Below are 25,232 nucleotides of genomic sequence, written 5' to 3' on the forward strand. Positions count from 1 at the left end.
GCACAAGAATCACTTGAACCCCGGAGGTGGAGGTTGCAGTGAGCCAAGATCGTGCCACCGCACTCTAGTCTGGGTGACAGAGCAAGACTCTGTCTGAAAAAAAAAAAACACAAAAAGCATCCTAACTTACAAAAATCACTTGTGTCCAGAAAGGTTATAATTGAGTGAGTGACTTGTTGGAAACATTTTCTTTTTGACAAGTTTGCTTTTGAATCACGCATCATGGCTGGAGGCAAGACTGGGGATTCATGAAAATTCTTGCAAAGGAGCAGGTGGTAGGATGTAATTGGAAAAAAGTGATTGTTGAGGCAAAAATGCTAAAACACCAACATATTAATAGTTGCAAACCTGTTCGGGGTGAAAGAAAATGCCCACCCACTTCCAAAGGATTATGAGAAAAAGGACACACACCTTCTCAAAAGGGGTGTTAAGAATATATTTGTTTCAAGGTACACAAAACACTAACATGTATTTTCTCACCATCTTGGCATTTAAAAAAAATTAACTTTTAAAATAGATTGAGTTACACACACTAGAACAGTTTCCTAAAATGAAAGGGCACTGAAATGTGTGGAATAAAAAGTGGAAGTACCACCAGGCATGGTGGCTCATGCCTGTAATCCGAGCACTTTGGGAGGCCAAGGCGGGCAGATCACCTGAGGTCAGGAGTTTGAGACCAGCCTGGCCAACATGGGGAAACGCCATCTCTACTAAAAATACAAAACTTAGCCAGCATGGTGGCATGCACCTGTGATCCCAGCTACCCAGAAGGCTGAGGCAGGAGAATCACTAGAACCCAGGAGGCAGAGGCTGCAGTGAGGCCGAGATCGTGTCACTGCACTCCAGCCTGGGAGACAGACCAAGACTCTGTCTCAACAACAACAAAAAAGTGGAACTACCCCATCACACCTCACTCTCGCCTCTCCCGCCCAAACACACACCCTGAGCAAACCACTTACCTCCCTAGAGGCTGATGTACCAGTTCTGCATTTGGGTTTTTACATGCATGCGGTTGTGGATACATTTATACTTTAATTTTTTTGTATAAGTGAGTCAATTTCTTTGTTCTTTAGCTTGCTTTTTTTTTTCTTCCCACCAAAGTAATGGCCATCTGCCTGCACTGTTTTTATTTATTTATAGACAGAGTCTCACTCCGTTGCCCAGGCTGGAGTGCAGTGGCGTGATCTCAGCTCGCTGCAACCTCTGCCTCCCAGGTTCAAGCGATTCTCCTGCCTCAGCCTCCCAAGTAGCTGGGATTACAGGCAGGAGCCACCACGCCTGGCTAATTTTTTGGTTTTTTTTTTTTTTTTTTTTTTTTTTTTTTTTTGACGGAGTCTCACTCTGTGTGCCCAGGCTGGAGTGCAGTGGCGCAGTCTCGACTCACTGCAACCTCCACTTCCCAGGTTCAAGCGATTCTCCTGCTTCACCCTTCCGAGTAGCTGGGATTACAGGCGCCCACCACCATGCCTAGCTGATTTTTGTATTTTTAGTAGAGATGGGGTTTCACCATGTTGGCCAGGCTGGTTTCAAACTCCTGACCTCAGGTGATCTGCCCACCTCAGCCTCCCAAAATGCTGGGATCACAAGTGTGAGCCACCGCATCTGGCCTGCCTGCACTGTTAATTACCTGTTCCTCTATGTCCCCACTTCTCATAGTGGCCTCAGGTAGTGCACTAAATGGACGCATTTCAGTTCCACGAGCCATCCTGCCTTTAAGTTAGATGTTGTGTAACAAACCCCACCACTGAGTGGCTTAAAAGAAGCAGCATGTATTGCCTCACTGTTGCTGGGGGTCAGGAATCCAGGCTTGGCTGAGCTGCTGGCTCCTGGGCTCGCAGTCGAGCTGGTGGCTGGGGCTGTGCGGTCATCAGAAGGCTCCGTGAGGAGGGCCCACTTCCAGCCCACTCACATGCCTGTTGGCAGGATTCAGTTCCTCACAGGTGATGGGGCCGAGAGCCTCAGTTCCTAGCTGTTGGCTGGAGGTCTCCCTTGCTTTCTTGCCATTGCAGGCTTCTTCACAGGGCACCTTGCAGTTGCAATGTGGCATCCAGCTTCTCTAGAAATATGATAGGGCTGGGCGCAGTGGCTCATGCCTGTAATCCCAGCACTTTGGGAGGTCAAGGTGGGTGAATCACCTGAGGTCAGGAGTTTGAGACCAGCCTGGCCAACATGGTGAAACCCTGTCTCTACTAAAAATACAAAATATTAGCTGGGCGTGGTGGCAGACATCTGTAATCCCAGCTACTCGGAAGGCTGAGGCAGGAGAATTGCTTGAACCCAGGAGGTGGAGGTTGCAGTGAGCCAAGAACACACCATTGCACACCAGTCTGGGCTGCAAGAGTGAAACTGTCTCAAAAAAAAGAAAAAGAGAAATGAGAGGACACCCAAAGTGGAAGCTGCAGTCTTTTGTACCCCAATCTTGGAAGTGATAACTTGTCACTCTTGCTATATTCTGTACATTACAACAAGTTGCTAGGTTCTACCCACACTCAAGCTGAGGACAGTGCAGACAGGAGGTGAGGGTCATGGGGGCCATCTTTCAGGGTGCCCACCACACTTCGCCCTGCCAGTTGGGGGCGTGTCCAGTTTTTCTTTTTTTTTTTTTTGAGATGGAGTCTCGCTCTGTTGCCCAGGCTGGAGTGCACTGGTGTGATCTCAGCTCACTGCAGCCTCCGCCTCCCGAGTAGCTGGGATTACAGGCAAACACCACCACACCCAGCTAATTTTTGTATCTTTAGTAGAGATGGGATTTTGCCATGTTGGCCAGGTTGGTCTCGAACTCCTGACCCCAAGTGATCCACCCACCTCGGGCTCCCAAAGTGGTGGGATTACAGGCGTGAGCCACCGCGCCCGGCCAGTTTTTCACTATTATCAGACATGCTGGAGAGGATGAATGTGTATTTTTTTAACCCACTTGTGCAGGCATTCCTATGGGATGCATTCCCAGCAGCAGAATTTCAAAACTAAGTATGCCAGCTTTATTTACATGACCCAAAAAAATGTTGTATTCATGTTTCGCATATATGAGAAACCCTCCTATGGTTCACACTTGGAGGGGCTCCAGAAACCAACCAATGCAGTCTGTCTCAGCTCCCTCTAGAGATCACTTACCAATTGCTTAAGTGTCTTTTCAGAGATGTGTACAAGCAGGTACAAGCAAATAGAGAAACTGATTCATTTTCTGGCTTTTCTATCCAGTGGCAGCCTCCTTTATTCTATAATTTTTTTGTTTTTCAATCTAACAACATATCTTGAAGTTTGGACAAAAAGCCTTCCATTCATTTTATTTATTTTTAAAAATAGCCCAGGGGGCTGGGCACAGTGGCTCCTGCCTGTAATCTCAAACCCAGGACCCTGGGTTTGGGGATAGGGCAGATCTGTGTCTTTTACAATCTGGGAACACTCAGCATGGTCTGTGCTGGAGGGCAGATGGTGGCAGAGAGGCTGAGAAGCGTGGCAGTGACGAGGGTAAGACGGTCCCAAGCCCGAGGGGCTCGGCCCCTTGTTTATTCCACAAAGTGGAGGCCAACACCTACTGAGATTAAGAACCTGGGCCCTGTCCCTGTCCCCTGAGTCTCCGCAGCCTGTGACCTCAGGCTTTTGCTTCTGGATCCTTGGTTTCCCCATCTGTGGAGTGGGGATTAAAAGATTGTTGAAGTCATGGCCTGCTGTGTGAGAATTCAGTGAGTTCAGACTTGAAGTTCTTGAGAAATATTAACTACTATTATTGCCAGGGGCCTCACTCTGTCAACTCTGGAGTGCAGTGGCACGATCTTGGTTCACTGCAGCCTCTGCCTAGAGGGGTCAAGCAGTCTTCCCACCTCAGCTTGTCGAGTAGCTGGGACTACAGACACGCACCACCATGCCCAGCTAATTTTTGTATTTTTTGTAGAGACAGAGTTTTACTCTGTTGCTCAGGCTGGTCTCGAACTCCTGGCCTCAAGTAATTCTCCTACCTCAGCCTCCAGAGTAGCTGGGACTAGAGACATGTAACACCATGCCTGGCTAGTTTTATAGTTGTAGAGATGGGGTCTTGCTATGTTGTCCAGGCTGGTCTCAAACTCCTGGGCTCAAGCAATGCTCCAACCTCAGCCTACCAAAGTGTTGAAACTACAGGTGTGAGCCACTGCGTCTGGACACACATAATGACGAGAAAGTCGAAATACCTAGAGTTTGCAGAGCATGTATCAGGCAGACCTTTAAAAAAAAAAATCAGCCATAAACTATTTTGTAATTGCAAAGAAAGAAAAGAAAAATCCAAGCCAGAGATGATCTTACTCCCATTTCTTAGTATAAAGCATTTTGTTATCTTTTTTATTTGTTTGTATTGAGACGGAGTCTCGCACTGTCACCTGGGCTGGAGTGCAGTGGCACAATCTCAGCTCACTGCAACCTCCGCCTCCTGGGTTCAAATGATTCTCCTGCCTCAGCTTCCCAAGTAGCTGGGATTACAGGCACCCACTACCATGCCCAGCTAATTTTTTGTATTTTTAGTACAGACGTGGTTTCACCATGTTGGCCAGGCTGGTCTCGAACTCCTGACCTCGTGATTCGCCTGCCTCAGCCTCCCAAAGTGCTGGGATTACAGGCGTGAGCCACCGAACCCAGCCTATTAGCATTTTTTGAGACAGAATGTCGCTCTGTCACCCAGATTGGAGTGCAGCTCACTGCAACCTCTGCCTCCCGGGTTCAAGCAATTCTCCTGCTTGAATTGGAGGATCAATCAGGAGGCTGTATTTGTATTCCTGAGTAGCTGGAATTGCAGGTGCCTGCCACCACATCTGGCTAATTTTTGTATTTTTAGTAGAGATGGGGTTTCACCAGGTTGGCCAGGCTGGTCTCCTGACAACAGGTGATCCACCTGCCTCAGCCTCCCAAAGTGCTAGGATTACAGGCATGAGCCACCGTGCCCGGCCAGTATAAAACACTTTGTCCATGTTGTCATTGTGTCCTAGCCTATGTCATCCAACCTATATGTACTGCCAGTTTGTTCTTCTAGGAAACTCAGACTTGGTAGTTGATTGGTTTAACAAATGTTGGTTAAACTGGGATTATTTGAAAAAAAAAATTGTGTATATCAGGAAAGGCCGGATTACCCCCAGATTGCAGTGGCTTGAAACAGCAAAGGTGGATTTTCTCACTCATGCTGTATTGAGTGTCAGCTTGGAGCCTGTGTGGACAGATCATGAAGGTTGCCAGTCGACGTAGTAAAGGCAGAGGGGTCTGGTCTTTCACTAGCAATTAAGTGCTCTAGCTGAATTCACATGTGTCACTTCTGCTCATATCTCATTGGCCAGATGTAATCACATGGCCTCACACCTTATTGGCCAAAATTAATCACATGGCCCCACTCAAGCTAAATGGGGTCAAATGCTGGCCAAGTGTGGAGCTAGAAATATATGGCAAATAGCACTAATGGCCATCCTAACACTTTAAACATCTTATTTTAACCAAAAACATTTAAACAGACATCTCTTGTACGTAAGACCAAGACCCTTTCTTTCAGTATTGGTCTCCTAGTTAGCACACGACATCACATTCTTGTTTTTGAGACAGGGTCTCACTTTGTCACTTGGACTGAAGTGCAGTGGTGTGAACACGGCTCACTGCAGCCTCAATCTCCTGGGATCAAGAGATCCTCCCACCTCAGCCTCCTGAGTAGCTGGGACCACAGGTGCATGCCACCATGCCTAGCAAATTATTGTTGTTTTTGTAGAGGTGGGAGTCTCGCTGTGTTGCCCAGGCTGGTCTCGAGCTCCTGGGCTCAAGCAATCTTCCCACCTCAGCCTCCCAATGTGTTGAGATTACAGGCATGAGCCACTGCGCCCAGTGGAACATCACATTCTTGTATAAGCTCCACCCATAAACCACAATGAGTCATCTTTTTTTAAGTGACTTGAGAACCTAAAGACATTTATGAAACAAACGGGGGCTGAGTCTTCCTAGGTTTTTATAAGCTTTTTCATTAAATAATTTACAGTTGCTTTACTTGTACCTAACTTGGCAGCATTTTTTTTTTTAGAGATGGAGTCTTTTGTCGCTCAGGCTGGAGTTGCAGTGGTGAGATCTCAGCTCACTGCAACCTCCGCCCCCTGAGTTCAATTGATTCTCCTGCCTTAGCCTCCAGAGTAGCTAGGACTACAGGGATACACCACCATGCCCGGTTAATTTTTGTATTTTTAGTGGAGATGGTGTTTCACCATGTTGGCCAGACTGGTCTTGAACTCCTGACCTGAAGTGATCTGCCCACCTCCGGCTTCCCAAAGTGCAGAATTACAGGTGTGAGCCACCACGCCTGGCATGTTTTTCTTTTAACAACTCCCTTTTAGTCTTTCCAAAGCAAGCAATCTGGTTTGTGTATAAACAACTCTCTTGCATTAATTTCATTAGTTTGATAGTAAATTAAACAAGAACTTCTCGCATAAACAGGTTTGGATCAAAGAGCTACCTTTCAGGAAGTAAGCAGCTTGAGAGATGGAAGTGGAATTGCTTAGTCATAATAGTAGCCTGCTAGCCCCAGCAGCGGGCTTCACAGATGAAAGTGTCTTTCAAGTTGGTGGACCGAGTGAGATGGTTTCAGAGAGTTTTGTTGCAGTATTACTGATAGAATTTCAGCCTACATTTTCATTTCACTTTCTGACATGAGTTCCCATTTTGCTCACTCTGGAGTACACCCTGGTATACCTCTCTCCATGCTTATACAATTCAGGGCATTCAAACTTATGTGTGTCCTGGTGGGTTCTGAGGGATGGGAAGGCATTAACTAGGTAGAGAACAGGAAGGATGGGAGAGAGATTTTTGGGGGGGTGGCAGCAGGGGCCACAGTACCAAGTTTGGATTTAATTCTAAAGGCACTGGGAAGCCATTGGATGGTTTTGATTAGTGTAGTGACAGAGAAGGCAGCAAGAGTTAGGAGGCGTCACCCAACCAAGAGATCTTTATGGTTTGGACCAACAAGAATGGGAAGAAGTGAGGATTCCGGGAGATTAAAGCAGCTCCTGTTTTTTCTCCTTCCTGCTGCCAGGTTATCCTCACATGGGTGATTGACAGGGCATTGGAGGTACCTGTTGATAACAAACTTGCAGTTTGTGTCCAGGGAGCACTGACTCCATTTGGCCACAATGCAGGTTGGATTTGGGGTTTAAGGCTGGGCTCCAGTCAGCCCTCGGAAGCCCCTGGGCAGGAAAACATGGACAGGCCTACGGGTTCTTCTGCCATTTCACTGGCCACTCCTCCGTATCCTTTGCTAGTTGCTTTTCATTGTCGTGACTGCTAAAGGGATGAGTGTCCCAGTCTCTTTGTGAGTGAGCTCATCCAGTCTCCATTAAAACACTGATGACTCCCGAATTTCTCTCTCCAGGCTATGACATCAATATCTATCTACATTGTTTAGTCAATATCCGAAACAGAAGTAGGGACTCCCTCTCTAACCTCCTACAGCTGTGTCTATTTCTCCTCTCTACCTTCACTCGGCTCCGCCCACACTGGCTCCCTTTTATTCCTTCTACTTTCAGGATTTGTCTTTGCTGTTCTGTCCTCTTGGCACACTTTTCCAGCCACCTGGAATGGCAGGTTGCTCACAGGTCGTTTTGACTTCCCTTGCTTGCTAACTTTACCTCCCTATGGTCATATCCCATCGCCCTGTGGATGTGCGCTAGTTAACACTTAGCACAGCCTGTGATTATGTCTCTCCCCAGTGGACCGTGGGGTCTGTGAGGGACGTGGTCTGATTCGGTCGTCGCCGAGCACAGAACTGGACAGGGTACTCATAACAGATTTTTGTTGTTGTTTTTAAAGAAAAGCTAAATTTGAGTAGTGACTGCGCCAAGCAGTCAAGCACAGCCCCTCGGGCTTGATCCCCATAACCACTCTAGGGTTAGGTATTACCCACGTTTAAGGAACAAAAATCGAGGGAAAAATCTTATACAACTACTAGTAAGTAGTCATTTCATTTTAGCAGAGCGAATGAGCAAATCCACGGAAGGACGGGGAGCGACGTGAGTGGTGAGAAGCTTGGAGTCGCCAGGGACGGCGGGCGGAGCCTGGGCGCGGGGGCTAATGGGCGGAGCCTCCAGGGACCGCTGGCCCCGCCCAGGCCGCGCGGGGGCCGCTGGGAGTTGGAGTCCCCTGCCCACCTCGCCACGTCACCGCCTGCAAACTTCAGCTCTCCCCCTCAGGCTCGGGTGCAATCCGTACCCTCAGTGGGTTCCCTTTTAGTGGGTTCCCTTGTCCCCAGGCCCATTATTCCGTCCTCTCCTCTTCCCTGATGTATTTTGGCGCGGTTTCCCGGCTCTGCGGGCCCAGGGCTCCGGATGAGGTCTCCCGCCGTCCCGACCCCCGCAAGGGGCCGGCTTGGTGTCGCCTTCGTCCTTCTGCCACCCCGTTTGGTAGGGGCTCCCGTTCCCGCCACGCCCCCTGAAGTTGTGGCTCGCGCGTCTTCCCAGGACTCCCCCGCGCCGGAGAGGCCCGCAGGACCGCCGAGCCCACACTCCGCTCCCGCCTGGGCCCCGCTCCCCCGCGCCGCTTTGGTACGCTCCGGCCACGCCCCCTCGGACGCGCTTGGTACGCGCCGCGCTCCCCCGCTCGCCTCAGTGGTTCGGCCGCGACGACCCCACTCCGGCGGCGCGTCCCCCGAGCTTGGTACGGCTCAGCCCGTCTCTCCCGAAGCCGCGCGCCCGCGCCCCTCCGTCGGTGGAGCCCGCAGCCCCCCTTGTGGCCCGCGGCAGCTCCCCGCCCGCTCGGCCCGCGCCCGCCATGGTCCGTCCGCGCCGTGCCCCGTACCGCTCCGGCGCCGGGGGCCCCCTCGGGGGTCGCGGCCGCCCTCCGCGGCCCCTCGTGGTGCGCGCCGTCCGCTCGCGCTCCTGGCCTGCCAGCCCCCGAGGCCCGCAGCCTCCGCGGATCCGGGCCCGCTCGGCCCCTCCCATGGTGAGCCCCCCGCCCTTTTTCCAGAGCCTTCCACGGCCCCGCCCCCCAGCCCCTATCCCGGGCTCACGCCTTTGTCCGCAGCCCCCGCCGCTCCGGGGTGTCCCCTGTGGCCCGAAGGGTGGTCCCGCCCGGGGCCGGGTTCCCCCGTGGAGCCCCCGGTGGTTCGCGCCGCGCTCTACCCTTTGTTGCGCGTTCGGGCCGGGGTGGGGGGGTGGGGGACGGGGGCGGGGCGGGCTCAAATTACTGCTGACTCCGCGGCCCGATTTAAACGCGGGTGGGGGGCGGTGGACAGGCAGCCGGCACGCTCGCTTGTTTTTCCCATTGGAAAGTTGCTCGCTCTCCGGGTAGGAAACCTGGAAATGGGGGCGGGGTTGGGGGACGGGGGCGGGGTTGGGGGACAGCGGCGAGGGAGGGGCCCGCGTTTTGTACCAGCGCCCCCAGATGTCGCACCCGTGGGCGTTCTCCCTGGGGCCCGCTCCGTGCCCGTGGAGTGCGCACCTAGAATACGCGCCCGCGCCCAGATGTGGGATGCTTTGATGGACTGCCGTGAGCCCAGACCTTAAACGTAAACATTCAGCTTCGCAGGTACTTTGGGCTGTACACGCTTCCCCGGACCCAAAAGACACACATGCTTTTCAGAAACCATAAGGTTTACCTGGGGCTGTAAAACCGCACATCGCGACTTTGCACCGTGCACACGCTTGCCCCGATGTGAGATTTTCCCTGGGTTCGCGCTCGGGTCCGCTTCTTAAATACACTGCCTCAGCGGTGTGGATGGCCCAGAGCTGTGGCAGCCCTACTGAAACCTTAAACAGGCTTCCTGGGGTCATAAACATGGATACCGAGACTCAGATCACCTCCCACAACTTAAACGTACCCCTTCACTCGACTGCCTTCGCCCCTTCCTGCAACATTCGCATCTAGTCGTTCAAAAGTGCTTTCCGGGTCCTCAGACACGCACCCCAAGGCTTTAAACCTCAGTGCAAGTACTAGATGGGCGTCCCTGTGCAGTAGGGATGTCAGGCGCGCACAGTTTTGCACGCGATTGCCAAGATGTGAGATTTCCTTTAGGTTGCACCTCAACCGTCGTTTTTAAATGTGATCGTCCCATCTTGATATGCTGCTCCTGCTGTGGAAGGTATACCTGGGTTTTAGGCGAGCATATCTGTTCTTTACTATGGTTCCAGATCCCAGCATATTTGAAGTCCTGAGTCAACCTGCCCTCCTAGACAAGCAGACATTAAGTATGTCGCTTGGGCTCTTAAGTGCGTTCGCCTGATTTTTACCCATCTTTGTAGCAGTAAATGCATATGTGTCACTGTATATGCGTACTAGATACCCCAGGTCCCAGCGCCATAAACAACTAGTATGTTGTAAGTGTACCCTCATCTCTAAAGTCACCTCCAGCTGTGCGTTTTAACTCATCTCAGATGCTGGATGTCCGGTATGGTGCCTGAAGCCCCCGGGGCAACATCGACTCTCTGTCCAACTCATTCTAACGCCAAGATACTCAGGTTTTCTATCTGATCTTCTGAGGACTGCCCAAAAGCCAGAATCACCTGCGTGGGTGGAGAATCACCTGCGTGGGTGGAGAGCAAGTTTGTTGAGGTTTTTCTCTTTTTAAGCACTCATAAAATAAAATTTTTTGTGTTTGCTAGTATTCTGGAAGGAAAGATCTCCTTGTGCTTCATAGAAAATTTGGAAAATACCTGTTTGTAATAAGACGAAAAGAAATCACCCTTATAATTTGTTTTCCCCCGCCTGGAGGCGCCTACTACGGGGAAACTCTCGTGGGTTTCCTGCTGCCAGGCTGTTTGCGAAGCTTTCCCTTGTTTGCTTTGAGATGTTTGGTTTTAAAAAACAATAAATGAGGTCAGGCTTGGTGGCCCTCGTCTGTAATCCCAGCACTTTGGGAGGCCGAGGCGGGCGGATCACTTGAGGTCAGGAGTTCGAGACCAGCCTGGCCAACATGGTGAAACCCCATCTCTACTAAAAAAAAAAAAAAAAAAAAAAAAAAAAAAATTAGCCGGGCATGATGGCACGGTTTGCAGTGAGCTGAGATCGCGGCACTGCACTCCAGCCTGGGAAATGAGTGAAACTCTGTGTCAAAAAAATAATAGTAATAAAAAAAAATAGTGGGGAGAGTGCCTGTGAGTAGCATTTGTGGCGTTGCTTGGCTTTATTGCTAGAACCTTCTCCTGGTGTTCTACATGTTTTGGTCTGTGAGACCCCTCCGGGGGTGGTGTCCCAGCTGTCTTCCCAATGTTTCCCCCTTTTCCTCGCTGTCTTTCTCCTGGATGGTTTAGTCCCCTCTGTGTTTCTCGTCACCTCCTTCCTGCCTCCCCGGGGTCAGACTTATAAGGCCAGAGAGGTGGGCACTGGCCTGAGCCAGAGGAAGGAGTTGAACTTTGGGGTGACAGGGAGCCTTAGGAGAGTTTCAGCCTGGGAAAGTCAGGGCAAGCTAGTGTGCGGGACAGACACAGCGCAGGCCGGCTTGTGCCTGCGGAGGCTGCAAGGAAGCCCTGGGCCCAGCCTGGGGCACGGGGAAAGCCCCCTACAGCTGGCTTCTAACTTGGGTCTCAAGAATCAATCAGGCACACAGCTGGGGCAAAGGCTGGAGGTGGGGCTGGCTGAAGGCTTCAGGACTCTGCTGGGCCAGTGTCAAGGTGACAGCAGGCTCTGGGAAGGAAGGGTCCTGAGGGGGGGCAGTGGGAAAGGACATGAGGACCAGCGTGTTGGGGTCCTGAGGGGTAAGCAGAGGGTTTGGACATGGCCCCATGGGCTTCCAGCAGGGGATTTGGGGCTGAATATTGGGACGTCCCCTCTGGGGTGTGTGGGGACTGCCTGTCCTTGCAGGCCCCGGCCTCAGTTTTCCCACCTACCCCCCACTCCACTGCAGGAAGGTGCTCGGGTCTTCGGGGCACTAGGTCCCATCGGTCCCTCCTCACCTGGGCTCACCCTCGGGGGTCTGGCCGTGAGCGAGCACCGGCTCAGCAACAAGCTGCTGGCATGGAGCGGCGTCCTTGAGTGGCAGGAGGTGAGTCTCTGTGGGGCTGCGGCTGGCCTCCAGGGTCTTGTCTTGTCCCCGCGGGGACAGGCCAGGGCATCTAGGCTGTGCACAGTGACGCCCCTCCTGCCCCCACAGAAGCGCAGACCCTACTCTGACTCCACTGCAAAGCTGAAGCGGACCCTGCCCTGCCAAGCCTACGTGAACCAAGGCGAGAACCTGTGAGTGCCGGGGCGCAGCGGCCAGGGTGGTGGCAGGGGCAGTGGCTGTGGCCGTGGGGATCAGGGCAGCCCTTTCTGACTGGCTCCTTCCCATAGGGAGACCGACCAGTGGCCGCAGAAGCTGATCATGCAGCTGATCCCGCAGCAGCTGCTGGTGAGACCCGCCCCGCCCGCCCCACCTACTCTGAGCACCCCCATGCCTGGCTGACCCAGCTGTCTGTCCCGTCGCCCCCAGACCACCCTGGGCCCCCTGTTCCGGAACTCCCAGTTGGCACAGTTCCACTTCACCAACAGAGACTGCGACTCGCTCAAGGGGCTCTGCCGCATCATGGGCAACGGCTTCGTGAGTGGGGCGGGCTCGGGTGTGTGAGGGGTGCGGGGGGCGGCTCCCTTGTAGCACTGTGGTGACAAGTACAGCTGGAGGCAGCGCTCTGCTCACACAGCCCAGGCTGGGGCCGGGGGTCTCCCCTGGGGTCGAGGGTAGCCCTCGTGGCCTCTCGGACCCCATCTGGAAATGACTGACCCCAGGCACCCTCCGTAGAGCACAGGGTGAAGGAACTCAGCCTGAGAGGCCTCCAGTTTCTGCATCTGTGCCCAGCTTCGAGGTGGCTCTGGGGGAGTGAGTGCACAGAGGGACCGGGGCCAGCCCTGTTGGGGCCCAGGAGCCTGTCGCGGACACATAGCGTATGGCAGGGACCTGGTAAATGGGTGTGCTAGGCACGAGAGCCAGCCAGGAGGGAGTGGCACATTGGGGCTTGGTATTCTGGTTTGTAAAATGTGCTAACCTCCCCGAGTGGCCTGAGCTGGCCATGAGGGAGCGGAGCTGAGGGTGCTGAAGCAGGCGCGGTGAGTAGGTCGTCAGGCCTGGCTCCAAGGGGACCCAGGTATCCAGCCGGTGGCTGTGCAGGGACTGAGTGGGGCAGGCACGGCCACGACCTGGACCTGGGGGGCTGCCAAGGGATCTGAGAGCGGCTTCCGCAGCACTTCAGGGTTGGGCTGGTTGAGGGGTAGAGATGACATTTCCTGAGGTAGGGAGGACAGGGGAGCCTTGCTTCCTAGGGCCACCGGGAGGCTGGAGAGAGGGAATTTGTGTAAAGCGCTTGAGATGGTGACTTTAGTACCTAGTGAGTGCTTGGTGAACCCAGCTGGTGAGGCTGTTCAGGTGACTGGGATTCTGGCGCAGGGCAGGTCAGAAAGGGGGCTTGGGCTGTGAAAGATGGCAGGTGCTGGAGAGGAGGCAGAGATGGGGTGGGAGCGAGTCGTCTGCCCAGAGGACTTGGCTCTGGGACATTCCCAGTCCCTGTTCCCCTTTGGGACAGTCTGCCTCTACCCCGTCCCAGCTGCTGTTGAGCGCCCTGGGTTCCACTAGGGCCTCCCTTCTCCGTCAGGAGACCAGGGGCAGACCAGGGCTTGTGCCTGGCATGAGGTCTCTTAGCTGACCCGTTCCCCCTTCACCCAGCACTGTTTGTTGAGGGCCTGCTGTGTCTGGACCCCGAGTACTCAGTCGGTAGGGAAGGTGGATCCATACTCACCCCCAGGCATGGCCCTGGGAGGGTGACTGTGCATGGCTCCAGGGAGGCCAGGGACAGGGCTCTGAGCGGGTGATCCCTGGGCTGGACACCAAGGTCCAGAAGTTAGGCCGGCAGCGTGGAGGGGACAGCACTGTGTGGGGTGGCCCGGTGTGGGGAGGGGACATGGGGTTCTGGGACGGTCACACCACTTCATCCAGACACCACAGCCAGGCATATCTGTCAGGCTTAGTTGTCCCATGTCCCATTCAAGAGGCACCAGTACTTTATCTGTTGAGCCTTTATGTGGCACCAGCTGTGTGCACTATTACCCGGTTTTACAGATGATGGAGGCCCAGAAGCAGGAGGTGGCTGGTGTTAGGTCACACAGCTAGGAGGCAGCAGAACGGTGGGGCGCTGCCTGTGCTCTTAACCCCCAGGCCAGGTCACCCCATCAGGCAGTCAGGAGGGCTGGCGGCAGAGGGTGAGGTGGGCGGGAGGTGGTGCCTTCTCGGCATTCTCACCGCAGCCTGGGTGCTGGGTGCCACTCTGACTTCAGCCACGGCGGGGTCAGAGGATGCCGATAGGCGCTGCACGGGCTCTCAGAGGCCCCTCACCTATGGCCATGGCCTTGACTGTGGGGGCCTCTGTCCGCCGATGATCTCCCTTCATTCCCTACGGGGGGGGCGGTCCAGGGTGGTGGGGGCACAGCACCCCTGGGCAGTGCCCACAGGGTCCTGACCCGTGGCCCCCACAGGCGGGCTGCATGCTGTTCCCCCACATCTCCCCCTGTGAGGTGCGCGTGCTCATGCTCCTGTACTCGTCCAAGAAGAAAATCTTCATGGGCCTCATCCCCTACGACCAGAGTGGCTTCGTCAGTGCCATCCGGCAGGTCATCACCACCCGCAAGCAGGTGTGCCAGCCAAGCACAGCCCCTCTGGGGACAGAGGGGGATTAGGCCCCACTGCCCTGGTTGGGCAGCCAGACTTGATGTGGGCGGAGTGTGATGCAATAGCTGGAGCAAGGAGCTGCAGGGGAGCCCAGAGGAGGCTGGGCGGGTTCCCACCAGGGCTCCATGGAAAAGCGGCCACTAGGTGGCTCTGAAGGGCTGGAGGGTGGGTCTTGGTGCAGCGGCAGGGAAGCCAGTGGAGCGGGGAGCTGGGCAGGGGTTGGGATCATCGTGCGGCTGGAAGGCCCTGCCCAGTGACCACGTGTCCTGGTCATGCCTTGCCAGTTGAGGCAGACTCTGCAGGTCCTGTGCACCAGGTGAGGGCCGGGACCTGTCTCAGGCCACTGGGGAGCCATGGGGGGCTGTGAGCAGGTGAGGGGCAGGGCCTCTTCCCCTGGGGCTAGAGAATGGACCCAGCTGCGGCTAACAGGCCAAGGCTCAGAGGGAGGGATGGCAGGCCCCAGGACAAACAGAGGTTTCCCAGGAGCCTGGGCCTCTCTTCCCACCCCCTTCCCTTCCAACAGGCAGTGGGACCTGGTGGTGTCAACTCAGGCCCAGTCCAGATCGTCAACAACAAGTTTCTGGCATGGAGTGGCGTCATGGAGTGGCAGGAGGTGAGCCCTCGGCAGCCCGGGGAACTGGGACCCCCAGATCCTCACGGACTGTGGCTGGGAGGGGACACTGGGGTTGGGGGTCTCCAGCCCTGAGGGCTTCTCTTTGCCTCTCCCCCAAAAGCCCAGGCCTGAGCCCAACAGTCGGTCCAAGAGGTGGCTGCCATCCCACGTCTACGTGAACCAGGGGGAGATCCTGTGAGTGCTGGGCTAGGGGGTGGAGGCAGCATCCAGGGGAGCTGGGGCTTCCTGACCCTCGTCCCCTTGTGCCCCACAGGAGGACCGAGCAGTGGCCAAGGAAGCTGTACATGCAGCTCATCCCACAGCAGCTGCTGGTGAGGGGCTGGGGCCAGGTGCTTGAGCCTGCACGCAGTAGCTATTACAGATGGCGGGGCTGGGGGCAAGAGTGCCTCCCCGGGTGGCCTGAGCTGGCTGTGAGGGAGCAGAGCTGAGGGTGCTGAAGCAGGTGCGGTGGGTAGGTCCTCAGGCCTGGCTCCAAGGGGTCCCAGGCAGCCAGCTGGTGGCTGTGCAGGGACTGAGTGGGGCAGGGGCAGCCACGACTTGCACCTTGGGGGCTGCCAAGGGATCTGAGAGCGGCTTCCACAGCACTCCAGGGTTGGGCTGGTTGAGCGGTGGAGATGACGTTTCCTGAGGTAGGGAGGACAGGGGAGTCTCAGTTTGGTCCTGGGCCTGGGGGACTCAGCGGGCTGGGAGCGGGAGGCCGTGGTGGGAGAAGCCAGAGCTGGGGGTCCCCTCGCTTCCCCGCAGACCACCCTGGTGCCGCTGTTCCGGAACTCACGCCTGGTCCAGTTCCACTTCACCAAGGACCTGGAGACACTGAAGAGCCTGTGCCGGATCATGGACAACGGCTTCGTGAGTGGTGCCAGCAGATGCTGGGGAGGGGCCGGCCAGGGCAGAGCGAGCCAGGACCGCTCACAGGGGCGGACATGGGAGAGGAACAGAGCACCATGTCCCGGACCAGCTGGGGAGAGAGGGCGGCTAGTGTGGGCGTGACTTCTGGGGGCTCTGTGCTGTCCCCACGGCACTGGACGGGGCACTGACCCTGGTTCTGCAGGGGCCTGCTCCTCCTCTGCCACGTCAGGGCTGACTCAGCACCAACTCCGCGCTCTCCGCTCCCCAGGGACAGGCGCCCTTGTCACTCCAGGTTTCCCGGGAGCTTGTGCCACATCCCAAAGGCCCATTGCCGGGCAGGGAGGGCTGTCTGTCCCCAGCAAGGTCCCAGAATATCTGGTGATCATCTTATCTGGGGGAGTCTCAGCTGACTCTTCTCTCTCTGGGGCTCAGTTTCTCCATCTGTGAGTAGAGAAGGTTGGACTTTGGTGCTTCTGAGCCCTCCCCCCTGATGTCCACCTTCCAGCTGGGCCATACTTGGGTAATATCCCAAAACTACCTTAAAATTACCTTCGAGTCGGTCTGAGTAAACTGTCCACGAAGCTGTTCGTGGGCGGGGGGTGGGGGAGGGGGTGAGGCCTGGGTGTTAAAGCAATTTCAAGCGTTCCCTCAGGGGCCGGGTGTGGTGACTCACGCCTGCAATCCCAGCACTTTGGGAGGCTGAGGCAGGTGGATCACCTGAGGTCAGGAGTTTGAGACCAGCCTGGCTAACATGGTGAAACCCCGTCTCTACTAAAAATACAAAAATTAGCCAGGCATGGTGGCCACTCAGGAGGCTGAGTCACAAGAATGGCTTGAACCTGGGAGGCAGAGGTTGCAGGGAGCTGAGATCATGCCATTGCACTCCAGCCTGGGCGACAAGAGCGAAACTCACAGTCTCAAAAAAAAAAAAGTTTCCTCAAGGAAACCCAGAAAGGCTCCATGTTACCTCAGCCCTTGCTTGTGCTGGGCCGGCCACTGCAGATCCCTCGGGCTCCTGAGTTGAAGCTGTGGCCGGCTGGCTCAGGTGGCTGTGGTGAGGTGGCCCCAGACACAGCCTGGCCTGCCCAGGAGCTCCGAAATGCAGGTTCTTGGGCCCTTCCCGACAGAGCCTGTTGGTCTTTGGCCCACCCATTGCTCTTGGCCACCGTGTCATCCTAATAAGGGGGCCCACCTCTGGGGTGGGTGAGGACAGAGCAATTAGGCTGTGCCTGGCTCATGGAGCCCATGGCATGGTGCCATGGTTGGAGGGATGCTGGTCCCTGCAGCCTGAGTCCCTGTGGTGCTGTCTGGTGACACCACGCCCTCTGCCTGCCAGGCCGGCTGCGTGCACTTTTCCTACAAAGCATCGTGTGAGATCCGCGTGCTTATGCTCCTGTACTCTTCAGAGAAGAAAATCTTCATCGGCCTCATCCCCCATGACCAGGGCAACTTTGTCAACGGCATCCGGCGTGTCATTGCCAACCAGCAGCAGGTCCTGCAGCGGAACCTGGAGCAGGAGCAGCAGCAACGAGGGGTGAGGTGGCCGGGCTCCAGGGCTGCTCAGCCTCCCTCCACCCCCCTGCCTGCTCACCACTGGCCTTCGATTTCTCCCCACAGATGGGGGGGTAGTGGCTACCCCAGGCTGGGCCTCTCCAGGAGTCACAGATGAGGCCCCCGCAGAGACTGGTGAGTGGTGACCCTGTCATGTACAGGAGGGACCCTGGGGCATGTGGGGGGTGGGGTTGGGAAAGAAGCAGGGCAACCTTGGCCTTCGGGAGAGCAGAGCAGAGGGAGAGGCAGCGGTCCCAGCAGTCCTAGGCTGTTGGGAAACTGCAGCCCGGCCATAGGGCCGTGGGAGGTGGTGTCCAGGCCTGGGTGGGGCCAGGCCTCTGCTCACAGGGATGTAGGGTCAGTGTTTGGGAGCCTGTGGCCAGCAGCCCCCACTGCACCCCTGCCCCCAGGTGACACGCTTCTGAGCAGGGGCCCCTGGGGACTTCAACTGCCCAGCAACATGGAGGATGGTGTCCTGAGGCCTCCAAGGACGGTCCCCACCCCTCTACGTTTCCCCAATAAAGCCTTTTAAAAACCTGCCTGCTCCCTCTGCTCACTGCCCCATGCCTGGCAGTCCCCTAGCTGTAAGGTGGCCCAGCAGGCTGGACAGCCCGGGAACTCACTGGGTTTGGCTCTCGGCTGCCCACACCCTCTTCCCTCCCCAATCTCCAGACCCACAGGCCTTGAGTTCAAGTTCAGTGTCACAGAACCTGAGCTGGATTTTGTCCTCAGGGGTCACACCTGGCCTTGAGCCAGCCCCTCGGTTGGGGCTCGTGGGCTCACCAGCTGGCTCTTGGGGCCACACAGTGCCCTCCCTGTGCGTTCCCCGGCTAATGTCTAAAGTGCTCATGCCAGGTCCCAGCAAAGCTGGACTCCCCTCTGTAGGGGCCCCACCTTTTGTTACCTGAAAATGTTCTTAAAGCCTCTATCCATGTAAGAAAGTGTGGCAGGCCTGGAGCCCCTTTCCCATGGGGACCACCCTCCTTCCAGCAAAATGCCGGCCAAGCTCAAAGAGAAACAGCATTTATTGTGGAGGGGAGCTGGGCGGGGCTCAGCCCTCGGAGAACTGGCGGTACAGCCGCCCCAGCCTCGGCTCCACCCATAGCCGGAACGGGATCTCCAGGATGGCAGAGAAGCCTTCGGCCAGCGTTGGGGCCTCGAACTGCTTCCTGGCAGTGGTGGGAACAGTGAGGGACAGTCTGGCTCGTGGCCCAGCCAGTGCCCTGCCCCCTGGTATCCCCAACAGTACCTGTAGCCATACATGACCATGTCTGACACGGGGACATGAGAGGAGTCCGTCATCTCTCGAAACTGTGGGGACATCAGAGGGGGCGGCAGGCCCAGGGGTCAGGGGACGCGGTGGGGGTACCTGGGGGCAAGGAGGGGGGTCGGGGTGCAGCCCGGGGGGTGTCCGGGCTGAGCAGGCTCACCCGGTTGTTGTGGCGCGCCTGCTCCAGAGTGGCGGTGAAGAGGAAGCAGCGGCAGGGGACACCCGCGGCTCGGGCACACTGGACGTACCTGTGGTGGAAGGAGCTGGATGTGCAGGCCCCGCCCACACCACCCCAGGCCCCCTACGGCCCCGCGGCCCCGCTACCTGCCGCGGCTCGCGGCGTCCGGGTTGGTGTTGTCAATGGCGACCCGTTTCCCTTGCTTCAGGGCTGTCTCACACGTGGTCACACAGCGCTGCCAGGAGCCTAGCGTGTCCTGGGGACAGGAGAGGTCACAAACGGATCGGGAGACCCAGGGGGGAGAGAAGACCCCGAGCGGGGACGGGGAGGCAATGATGGAGGGAAGCCGCCCCAAACTAGTTGAGAGGTGGAGATGATGGGAACTTAATAGATTTGGGGCAGCAAAAGCCTGGTCATACCCTGTTCACATGGACATATCCGGCAGACACGAGGTGCTTCTTGAGAAAGGTGGACTTCCCGGCTGTGTGGGGGGCAGTGTCAGTGGGTGGCCTAGGACCCAGGCGGGGCTCAGGGCACGGGCACAGGGGCAGGGCACTTACCCCCAGGGAATCCCACTGCGACAACCACCTCCGGGCTAGCGCTCAGGAGGGCCCTGGACTCGGGGAGGCAGAGAGGCCCTGAGCGGGAGACAGTTCTCTGCGAGAGGCGGGGGATACGCGTGAGACCCCGTCCCCATCTCCGGGAACCCTCCCACCCCCACCCCCACCCCCACCCCGACCCCAGGGCCTCACCGGATCAAAGGCTGGGAGCTCGAAGCCGGCTGCTGGCCACTTCAGAAAGAACTCCTCAGGCGTGGCGAAGGGCAGGCCAAGGTTGAGGGCAAACTAGGGGTTGAGGACGGACATCAGACACAGGCCAGGGTCGGGGTCGGGGTCGGGCTCGGGCGCCGGGCAGGGGCCTCACCAGGCGATCTGCGCAGGAGAAGTCTTTCTTCTTCCGCCCTGGGGCCCAGTTGGCCGGGCGTCCGGCTGCGTCTGGAACACACGTGACACCCCGTTCCCACCAGCTCAGAGGGAGGGGTCCCAGCCCACCCTCAGCATCCTACAGGCCCTTACCTCCCACAAAGATGCTGTCCCCGATGGAGATGGGCGCGCCCTCGTTGGCCTACGGGAGACGGCAGTGAGGAGGCCCTTCCCACAAATGTACCCCCGAAGCGGTAGCGGGTCCCTGGGGCTGCTTTGCCTGGTCTGTGCCCCGCATTAGGAATCATCCTCCGACCTTTCATGTCCCCCACCACCATCCAGCCACTTTGCACCGTGCTCCTGGCGCACCCCCTCCCCGCCGCCGTGGTCTCTCCATACAGCCCCCTCCCTCCAGGTCTCCCGACTTCGCCTCCTCCCGTTCCCCACGCGGCCACCGGAGGGCACCTACCCTGCTGCAGCTCCAGCCTCTGGGGTGCCAGCGCCTCCCAGGTTCCCCCTCCCTCACAGGGGAAAAACCCGGGCCCTCCCTGTGGCCCTGCCCTCTCCCCTCCCTTGCTTAGGTTAGGGCCAGCCGCATGGGTCTTGCTGTCCCTAACTAGCCCAGGCTAGGGACTGCCTCAGGGCCTTTGCACTTGCTGTCATTCCCACAAGGGGGGGGGGACCGCTTTCCCCAGGTGTCCACCTGGCTCCCTCCTTCCCCTGCCTTAGGACTTTTCCTCTGATGTCACCTCCTCAGAGGCCATCCCTGCCCACCACGGGTGAAACGATGCCTGCTTTCTCCAGCTCCCTCCCTCCCGCTGTTTTACACTCCAGTCTGACCATCTGCCTAGAGTCACCGCCCTCGCCGTGCGGGCCCTGCTGGAGCAGGCTGTCCCGCTCACTGATACCTTCAGCTCAAGAACGCGCTAAACTTCAGAACAAATGCACACACAAACGAATGAACGAAGTAATGAACACTTCCCTACTACTCTGACTTAGAAAGTCTAAGAGCATTGGTCTCGTAAACCAACATCTAAGATGTGACAGCAAAAAAAACAGAAGGAGGGAGCGAGGGAAGACAGGGAGGAGTAAGGAGGCCCCGACCGGAGGCCAGGGAGCCCAGGAGTGAGGGGCTGGAGCGAGGAAAAGGAGGGGGGCCGGGCAGGCTGTGAGACTCACCTGCTCCTGCAGATGGTCCCACATGCCTGTCACCGGCTTCCGGTACAAGCCTGCGTGCGTGGCCACCAGCACCTGTGGATGGGAGGGGGCCACCAGCTTTAGCTCCCCCTCAAGCACTTACTGGATGCCACCCCAGCCCTCACCCAGCTGAGCAGAGCTGCAGAATTTGTATCTGATGATGGGTTCCTATCAGCATCACACTGCCTGAGGCCTCCGCCCCGCTTACCCTGGAGTCTAAAGCCCTCGCTCTGGATCTCTGTGCCCCCACATAGCTCCCAGCCTCCCTTCCAGCCATACCTGGAAGGGGACCCCCAGCTTCACCACCACAGCCTCCACCTTGGCCTTGAACTCCTCGGCTGGCAGCTTCCCGCGCCCGATGCTCATCTGGTTGGTGAAGATCACCAGCTAGGGAGCAAAGGGTGTCACCAGGCGCCCTGCTCACCACGGCCTTGGTCTGACCTGCAGTCGGACATCCACGTGCCCATGCAGACAGGCGGCTGCACATACCTTGTAGCCCTCGGCTTCCAGCTCTCGGAGCTTACGGGGAATCTCTGGGTACAAGATCCTACGGCAGGTAGGAAGCGGCAGGGGTGACCCGGGGCCAGAGGTGGACTCCAGGCCTCACTCACTCCCTTGTTTTGCCTCTTATCACCTCCAGTCACTGGGGCCAGTGGGAAAGACCTTCCCAGAGCGTGTGGTGATGAGGGTCCCGTCCAGATCAAAGCCAGCCACCTGGTGTCACCAAGGAAAGACAAACAGCAGCACTGTGATACCTCTGACCCTCCTCACTTACAGGCTGACTCACACCAACCCTGCCAGGCAGGGTGTTATCACTGCCATCTCACAGATGGGGAAACCGAGTCACAGAGCACCTCCATGTCAAGCATCCGTGATGCCTCTGAGTGCGGCCCGACATCTTAACCTTACTGTCTCCTGTTAATCCTTATGACCCCGGCCCCAGGATTACAGTCTTTAAAATGGGGGTTAATGTCTTACCCAGCCTCCTTCCTCCCCTGACCTTCGCCACCTCGGTGGGCTAATAACCATGGAAATAAAAGCAGGAGCAAAGCTTTGGGTGCTAACTGCATGTCAGGAACTATGCCACGTGCTTTTTTTATGGATTCAGCATCGTAGAGATGAGAGACATGGGACTCAGAATGTGGTGGCAACAGCATTTGAACTCAAGTCTCTCTGGACATAAAAAAATCCTCATCATGATAGCTCCTACTGAGACAGTCATGGTCATTGCTGATTACTGGGTGGTCACCGTGGGTAACGCAGGAGCTGACATACATCATTCTCCCCACTGCTTACAACGACCCCTGCGTTTATCATTAGGCCCATTTCTCAGAAAAGTAAGTAGAGGCTAAAAAGTTGAGAGAGCACACAACAAACCTGGGATTGGGTCCCAGTCTGTGGCGGCTCCCTCAGCCTTCGGCGTGGCCCTCACCTTGCTCTGGGGTTTCACCCCAGCTGCGGTGAACACTAGCAACTTCTCCAAGTTCTCCCAGCCGGGGTTTGACTTCCGCATACGCTTCTTCGGCAGCTCAGCATCTCTCTTCTCCTCTTGGGACACCGGAGGGGTGCCAGGCGGAGTATCTGGCTGGGATTCTGGTGTGCGGGTCTCTTCCCAGCGCAGGGTCAGTGGGTGGAGGCCATTGACCAAATACAGTGTGTCCCCCACCCCCAGAGAGCCCTCCAACCCCGGCTTCAACTCCTGGGTCCCGGCAGTTGAGGGGTTAACTCCCAGCTGCAGAAAGAGAGGGAGGAGCTGGGACTGGCTCCGCCCCCACCGGGAGCTTCCTCCAATCAAATACCCAGCGGACAAATCAGCCCTTCTCCACCACTAATCAGACCCTTAGGCCCCACCTCTTCACTTTGGAAGGGTTACAGGTTTTCAGCCTTGTCCGAATCTTTTTTTTTTTTTTCCCTGGAGCTAGAGGCTTGTTTTCTCGCCCAGGCTGGAGTGCAGTGGTGCAATCTTGCCCTATTGAAACCTGTGCCTCCCGGGTTCAAACGATTCTCCTGCCTCAGCCACCCGCCACCATGCCCCGCTAATTTTTGTATTTTTAGTAGAGATGGGATTTCGCCATGTTGCCCAGGTTGATCACAGACTCCTGATCTCGGGTGATCCGCCCGCCTAGCCTCCCAAAGTGCTGGGATTACAGGCGTGAGCCACCGCGCCTGGCCGCCTTGTCCAGTTTCTAAGGTCTTGGACAGGTACCCACCCCACTGAAACATGCAACACTTCTTTCTTTACTGGACACATCCCCTTCTCTCCCAGTCATATTTTTTCTTTTCTTTGAGACAAGTTCTCGCTCTGTCACCCAGGCTGAAGTACAGTGTGGTGATCACTGCTCACTGCACCCTTGACCTACTGGGCTCAAGGGATCCTCCCGCTTCAGCCTCCCGATTAGTTGGAACTACAAGGACGCGCCACCATTCCCGCTAATTTTTTATAGAGACAGGTTTCACCATGTCGCTCAGGCTGGTCTCGAACTCCTGGGTTCAAGCGATCCGCCCGCCTCGGCCTCCCAAAGTGCTGGGATTACAGGCTTGAGCCACCACGCCCGGCCCCAATCAGATTTTCCTAATGTACCCCCTCACTGATGGCTTGCAATTCCTCCCCAAATCCCATCCCCAGGCCTTGCCGCCCCTTGCAGAGGCACTGATACCTGTTTCACTGCCACTGTCCGGGTTTCAGGATCTGCGACCAGCTCCACTGAGGATTGGAGGGGTGGAGTCAGGATTTGCATCCTTGTGTGATTGGTTCCCTCATTTCTGGGGAGTGTGGCCTGCTGCAGGCTATAGCATCCACGGAGTAAGAGGCAGTTTATTTCTACATGGGATTGGCTCGTTAACATGCTGTAGCCAGATGGTGGCACTAGGATTGCCTGACGCTGGTCCTTGCAAGGGACAGGGAGGTACTTTTCTCTATAGAATTGGTTTCCTCCTTGACAAAAAATGTGGCTAGATATAGGTCCGGGGCTTGGCCTGTTACCATCCAACCCAACCTAGCGACATTTACTTTTCTCCATAGGATCATTTTTCTCTTGACAAGGGTCGTCGCCTGTTTCTGGAATTCTCGATGGCCTGAGTATCATCCGCGCAGTGAACATCCTCCCGAAATCGGCTCGATCCCCTCTCCCCCAAAGGATCTAGCTAATGCTAAATCAAGCACAAACTTTCTCTTCCTGTACTCCCTAGAGAGCACCTTCCGACTTGGGGGCTGGCTGCACCACTGCAATCCCGCGTAGCAGCCAAGCGTCCCTCGGGATTGTTCCCGCTTTTGCAGCAGGCCACACCCCCTCCAGCTCAGGCCCCGCTCACCTTGAGTTCTGGAGCACTTCCGGTCCGTGACCTGGGTCAGGGGTCCCCTGCCCAGGACCAGAGCTTGCCCGTCCGAGGGCAGGAAGATAGGGGGCGCTCCCCCAGGGGGGCTCTCGAGCCACAAACGGCCTGGGGCCTCCACCTCGCCCATCCTGGGTGCCGGCCTGGGGAGCAGGTAAACGGGCTTGAGTGGCGCACAGCCCCAATTTGCTGCAGGAAGTCCCGCCTCCTCCCACAACCACTAGAAAGTTTCCCCACCATTAACTGCTCCGGAAGTCCCACCCGCTCGCCTTCCGCGGGTCGATCCGTTTCCCAGGCGACGACGCGTGCTCCATCCCTCCGCGAGTTACAATCCCCACCTTCCAGGGCACAGGCAGAGAGCCTCGCACATGCCTCCGCCCCGCCCCGTACTCACCCGGGACCGCGGCTCGGGCTCACGGCCACTTCTGACCAGGGAGGTCCTGCCCGAGGTGCCCCGCCTGCAACCCGGCCGGCGGCGCTCCGTTCCTCGGCGGACGGAAATGACTCGTCCCCTCGTGGGGGGCGGGGCCTGGCCTCCTCCCACAGCAGCCACGCCCCTTCCCCGACTCCCGGCCCCCAGGGTCCCTCGGCAGTCCTGACCTTCATCTCTCTTGCTGCAACGCGAGGCTCAGGCCGGTAGTGGGGACTGGATCCTCCGTTAGCAGATTTGCCTCTTTCCACCTTGA

The 25,232-nt window shown here is 56.8% G+C and overlaps 2 protein-coding genes and 1 long non-coding RNA gene across 16 annotated transcripts; 2 read left to right on the forward strand and 1 right to left on the reverse strand.

The window, feature by feature from the left end:
- Positions 1-3,239: 3,239 nt before the first annotated feature.
- PTOV1 (PTOV1 extended AT-hook containing adaptor protein) lies at positions 3,240-18,184 on the forward strand. 6 transcript variants are annotated; one of them, XR_010124849.1, is made up of 13 exons: positions 3,240-8,528; positions 11,825-11,962; positions 12,071-12,153; positions 12,250-12,307; positions 12,389-12,496; positions 14,419-14,574; positions 15,135-15,224; positions 15,346-15,419; positions 15,499-15,556; positions 15,990-16,094; positions 17,431-17,628; positions 17,712-17,780; positions 18,056-18,184. XR_010124849.1 is itself a non-coding variant. In XM_063657319.1 (12 exons), exons 1-12 carry the CDS (start codon positions 8,313-8,315, stop codon positions 17,721-17,723), a joined length of 1,296 nt encoding a protein of 431 aa, XP_063513389.1. In that variant the 5' UTR covers positions 3,240-8,312; the 3' UTR covers positions 17,724-18,184. The 6 variants fall into 6 exon arrangements, 2 of the variants coding, with proteins under 2 accessions (XP_063513389.1, XP_063513390.1); XR_010124850.1 differs by having other exon boundaries at positions 8,170-8,925; XR_010124851.1 differs by lacking the exon at positions 12,389-12,496.
- On the forward strand, positions 8,958-10,585 carry LOC134738791 (uncharacterized). Its single transcript, XR_010124853.1, has 2 exons — positions 8,958-9,269; positions 10,356-10,585. It is a non-coding gene; the product is annotated as an uncharacterized LOC134738791 (long non-coding RNA).
- Positions 13,948-25,064, reverse strand: PNKP (polynucleotide kinase 3'-phosphatase). Of its 9 annotated transcripts, none has more exons than XR_010124847.1 (20): positions 24,941-25,053; positions 24,526-24,689; positions 23,871-23,917; positions 22,646-22,945; positions 21,848-21,927; positions 21,703-21,760; positions 21,493-21,600; positions 21,196-21,267; positions 20,170-20,218; positions 20,018-20,088; positions 19,846-19,938; positions 19,654-19,750; positions 19,513-19,574; positions 19,240-19,349; positions 19,076-19,163; positions 17,062-18,956; positions 16,284-16,535; positions 16,021-16,203; positions 15,789-15,869; positions 13,948-14,516 (listed from the first exon to the last, which is right to left on the reverse strand). XR_010124847.1 is itself a non-coding variant. In XM_054464810.2 (17 exons), exons 2-17 carry the CDS (start codon positions 24,674-24,676, stop codon positions 18,697-18,699), a joined length of 1,566 nt encoding a protein of 521 aa, XP_054320785.2. In that variant the 5' UTR covers positions 24,677-24,689; positions 24,941-25,064; the 3' UTR covers positions 18,653-18,696. The 9 variants fall into 9 exon arrangements, 2 of the variants coding, with proteins under 2 accessions (XP_054320785.2, XP_054320784.2); XR_010124848.1 differs by having other exon boundaries at positions 16,644-18,956; XR_010124843.1 differs by having other exon boundaries at positions 23,871-24,000; positions 24,784-25,023.
- Between the last annotated feature and the right edge of the window lie 168 nt (positions 25,065-25,232).

Source organism: Pongo pygmaeus, chromosome 20 (assembly GCF_028885625.2).
Source record: "Pongo pygmaeus isolate AG05252 chromosome 20, NHGRI_mPonPyg2-v2.0_pri, whole genome shotgun sequence".
NCBI classification, from domain to species: Eukaryota; Metazoa; Chordata; class Mammalia; order Primates; family Hominidae; genus Pongo; species Pongo pygmaeus.

Coding starts and splice junctions, on each gene's coding strand:
- PTOV1 (XM_063657319.1), top strand. CDS start 8,313: ATGAGGTCTCCCGCCGTCCCGACCCCCGCAAGGGGCCGGCTTGGTGTC. Junction 14,575..15,134: donor TCATCACCACCCGCAAGCAG/GTGTGCCAGCCA, acceptor CCCTTCCAACAG/GCAGTGGGACCTGGTGGTGT. Junction 16,095..17,430: donor GGATCATGGACAACGGCTTC/GTGAGTGGTGCC, acceptor TCTGCCTGCCAG/GCCGGCTGCGTGCACTTTTC.
- PNKP (XM_054464809.2), bottom strand. Junction 21,928..22,645: donor GGGTGAAACCCCAGAGCAAG/GTGAGGGCCACG, acceptor TGGTGACACCAG/GTGGCTGGCTTTGATCTGGA. Junction 19,575..19,653: donor CGCAGTGGGATTCCCTGGGG/GTAAGTGCCCTG, acceptor CCCCCCACACAG/CCGGGAAGTCCACCTTTCTC.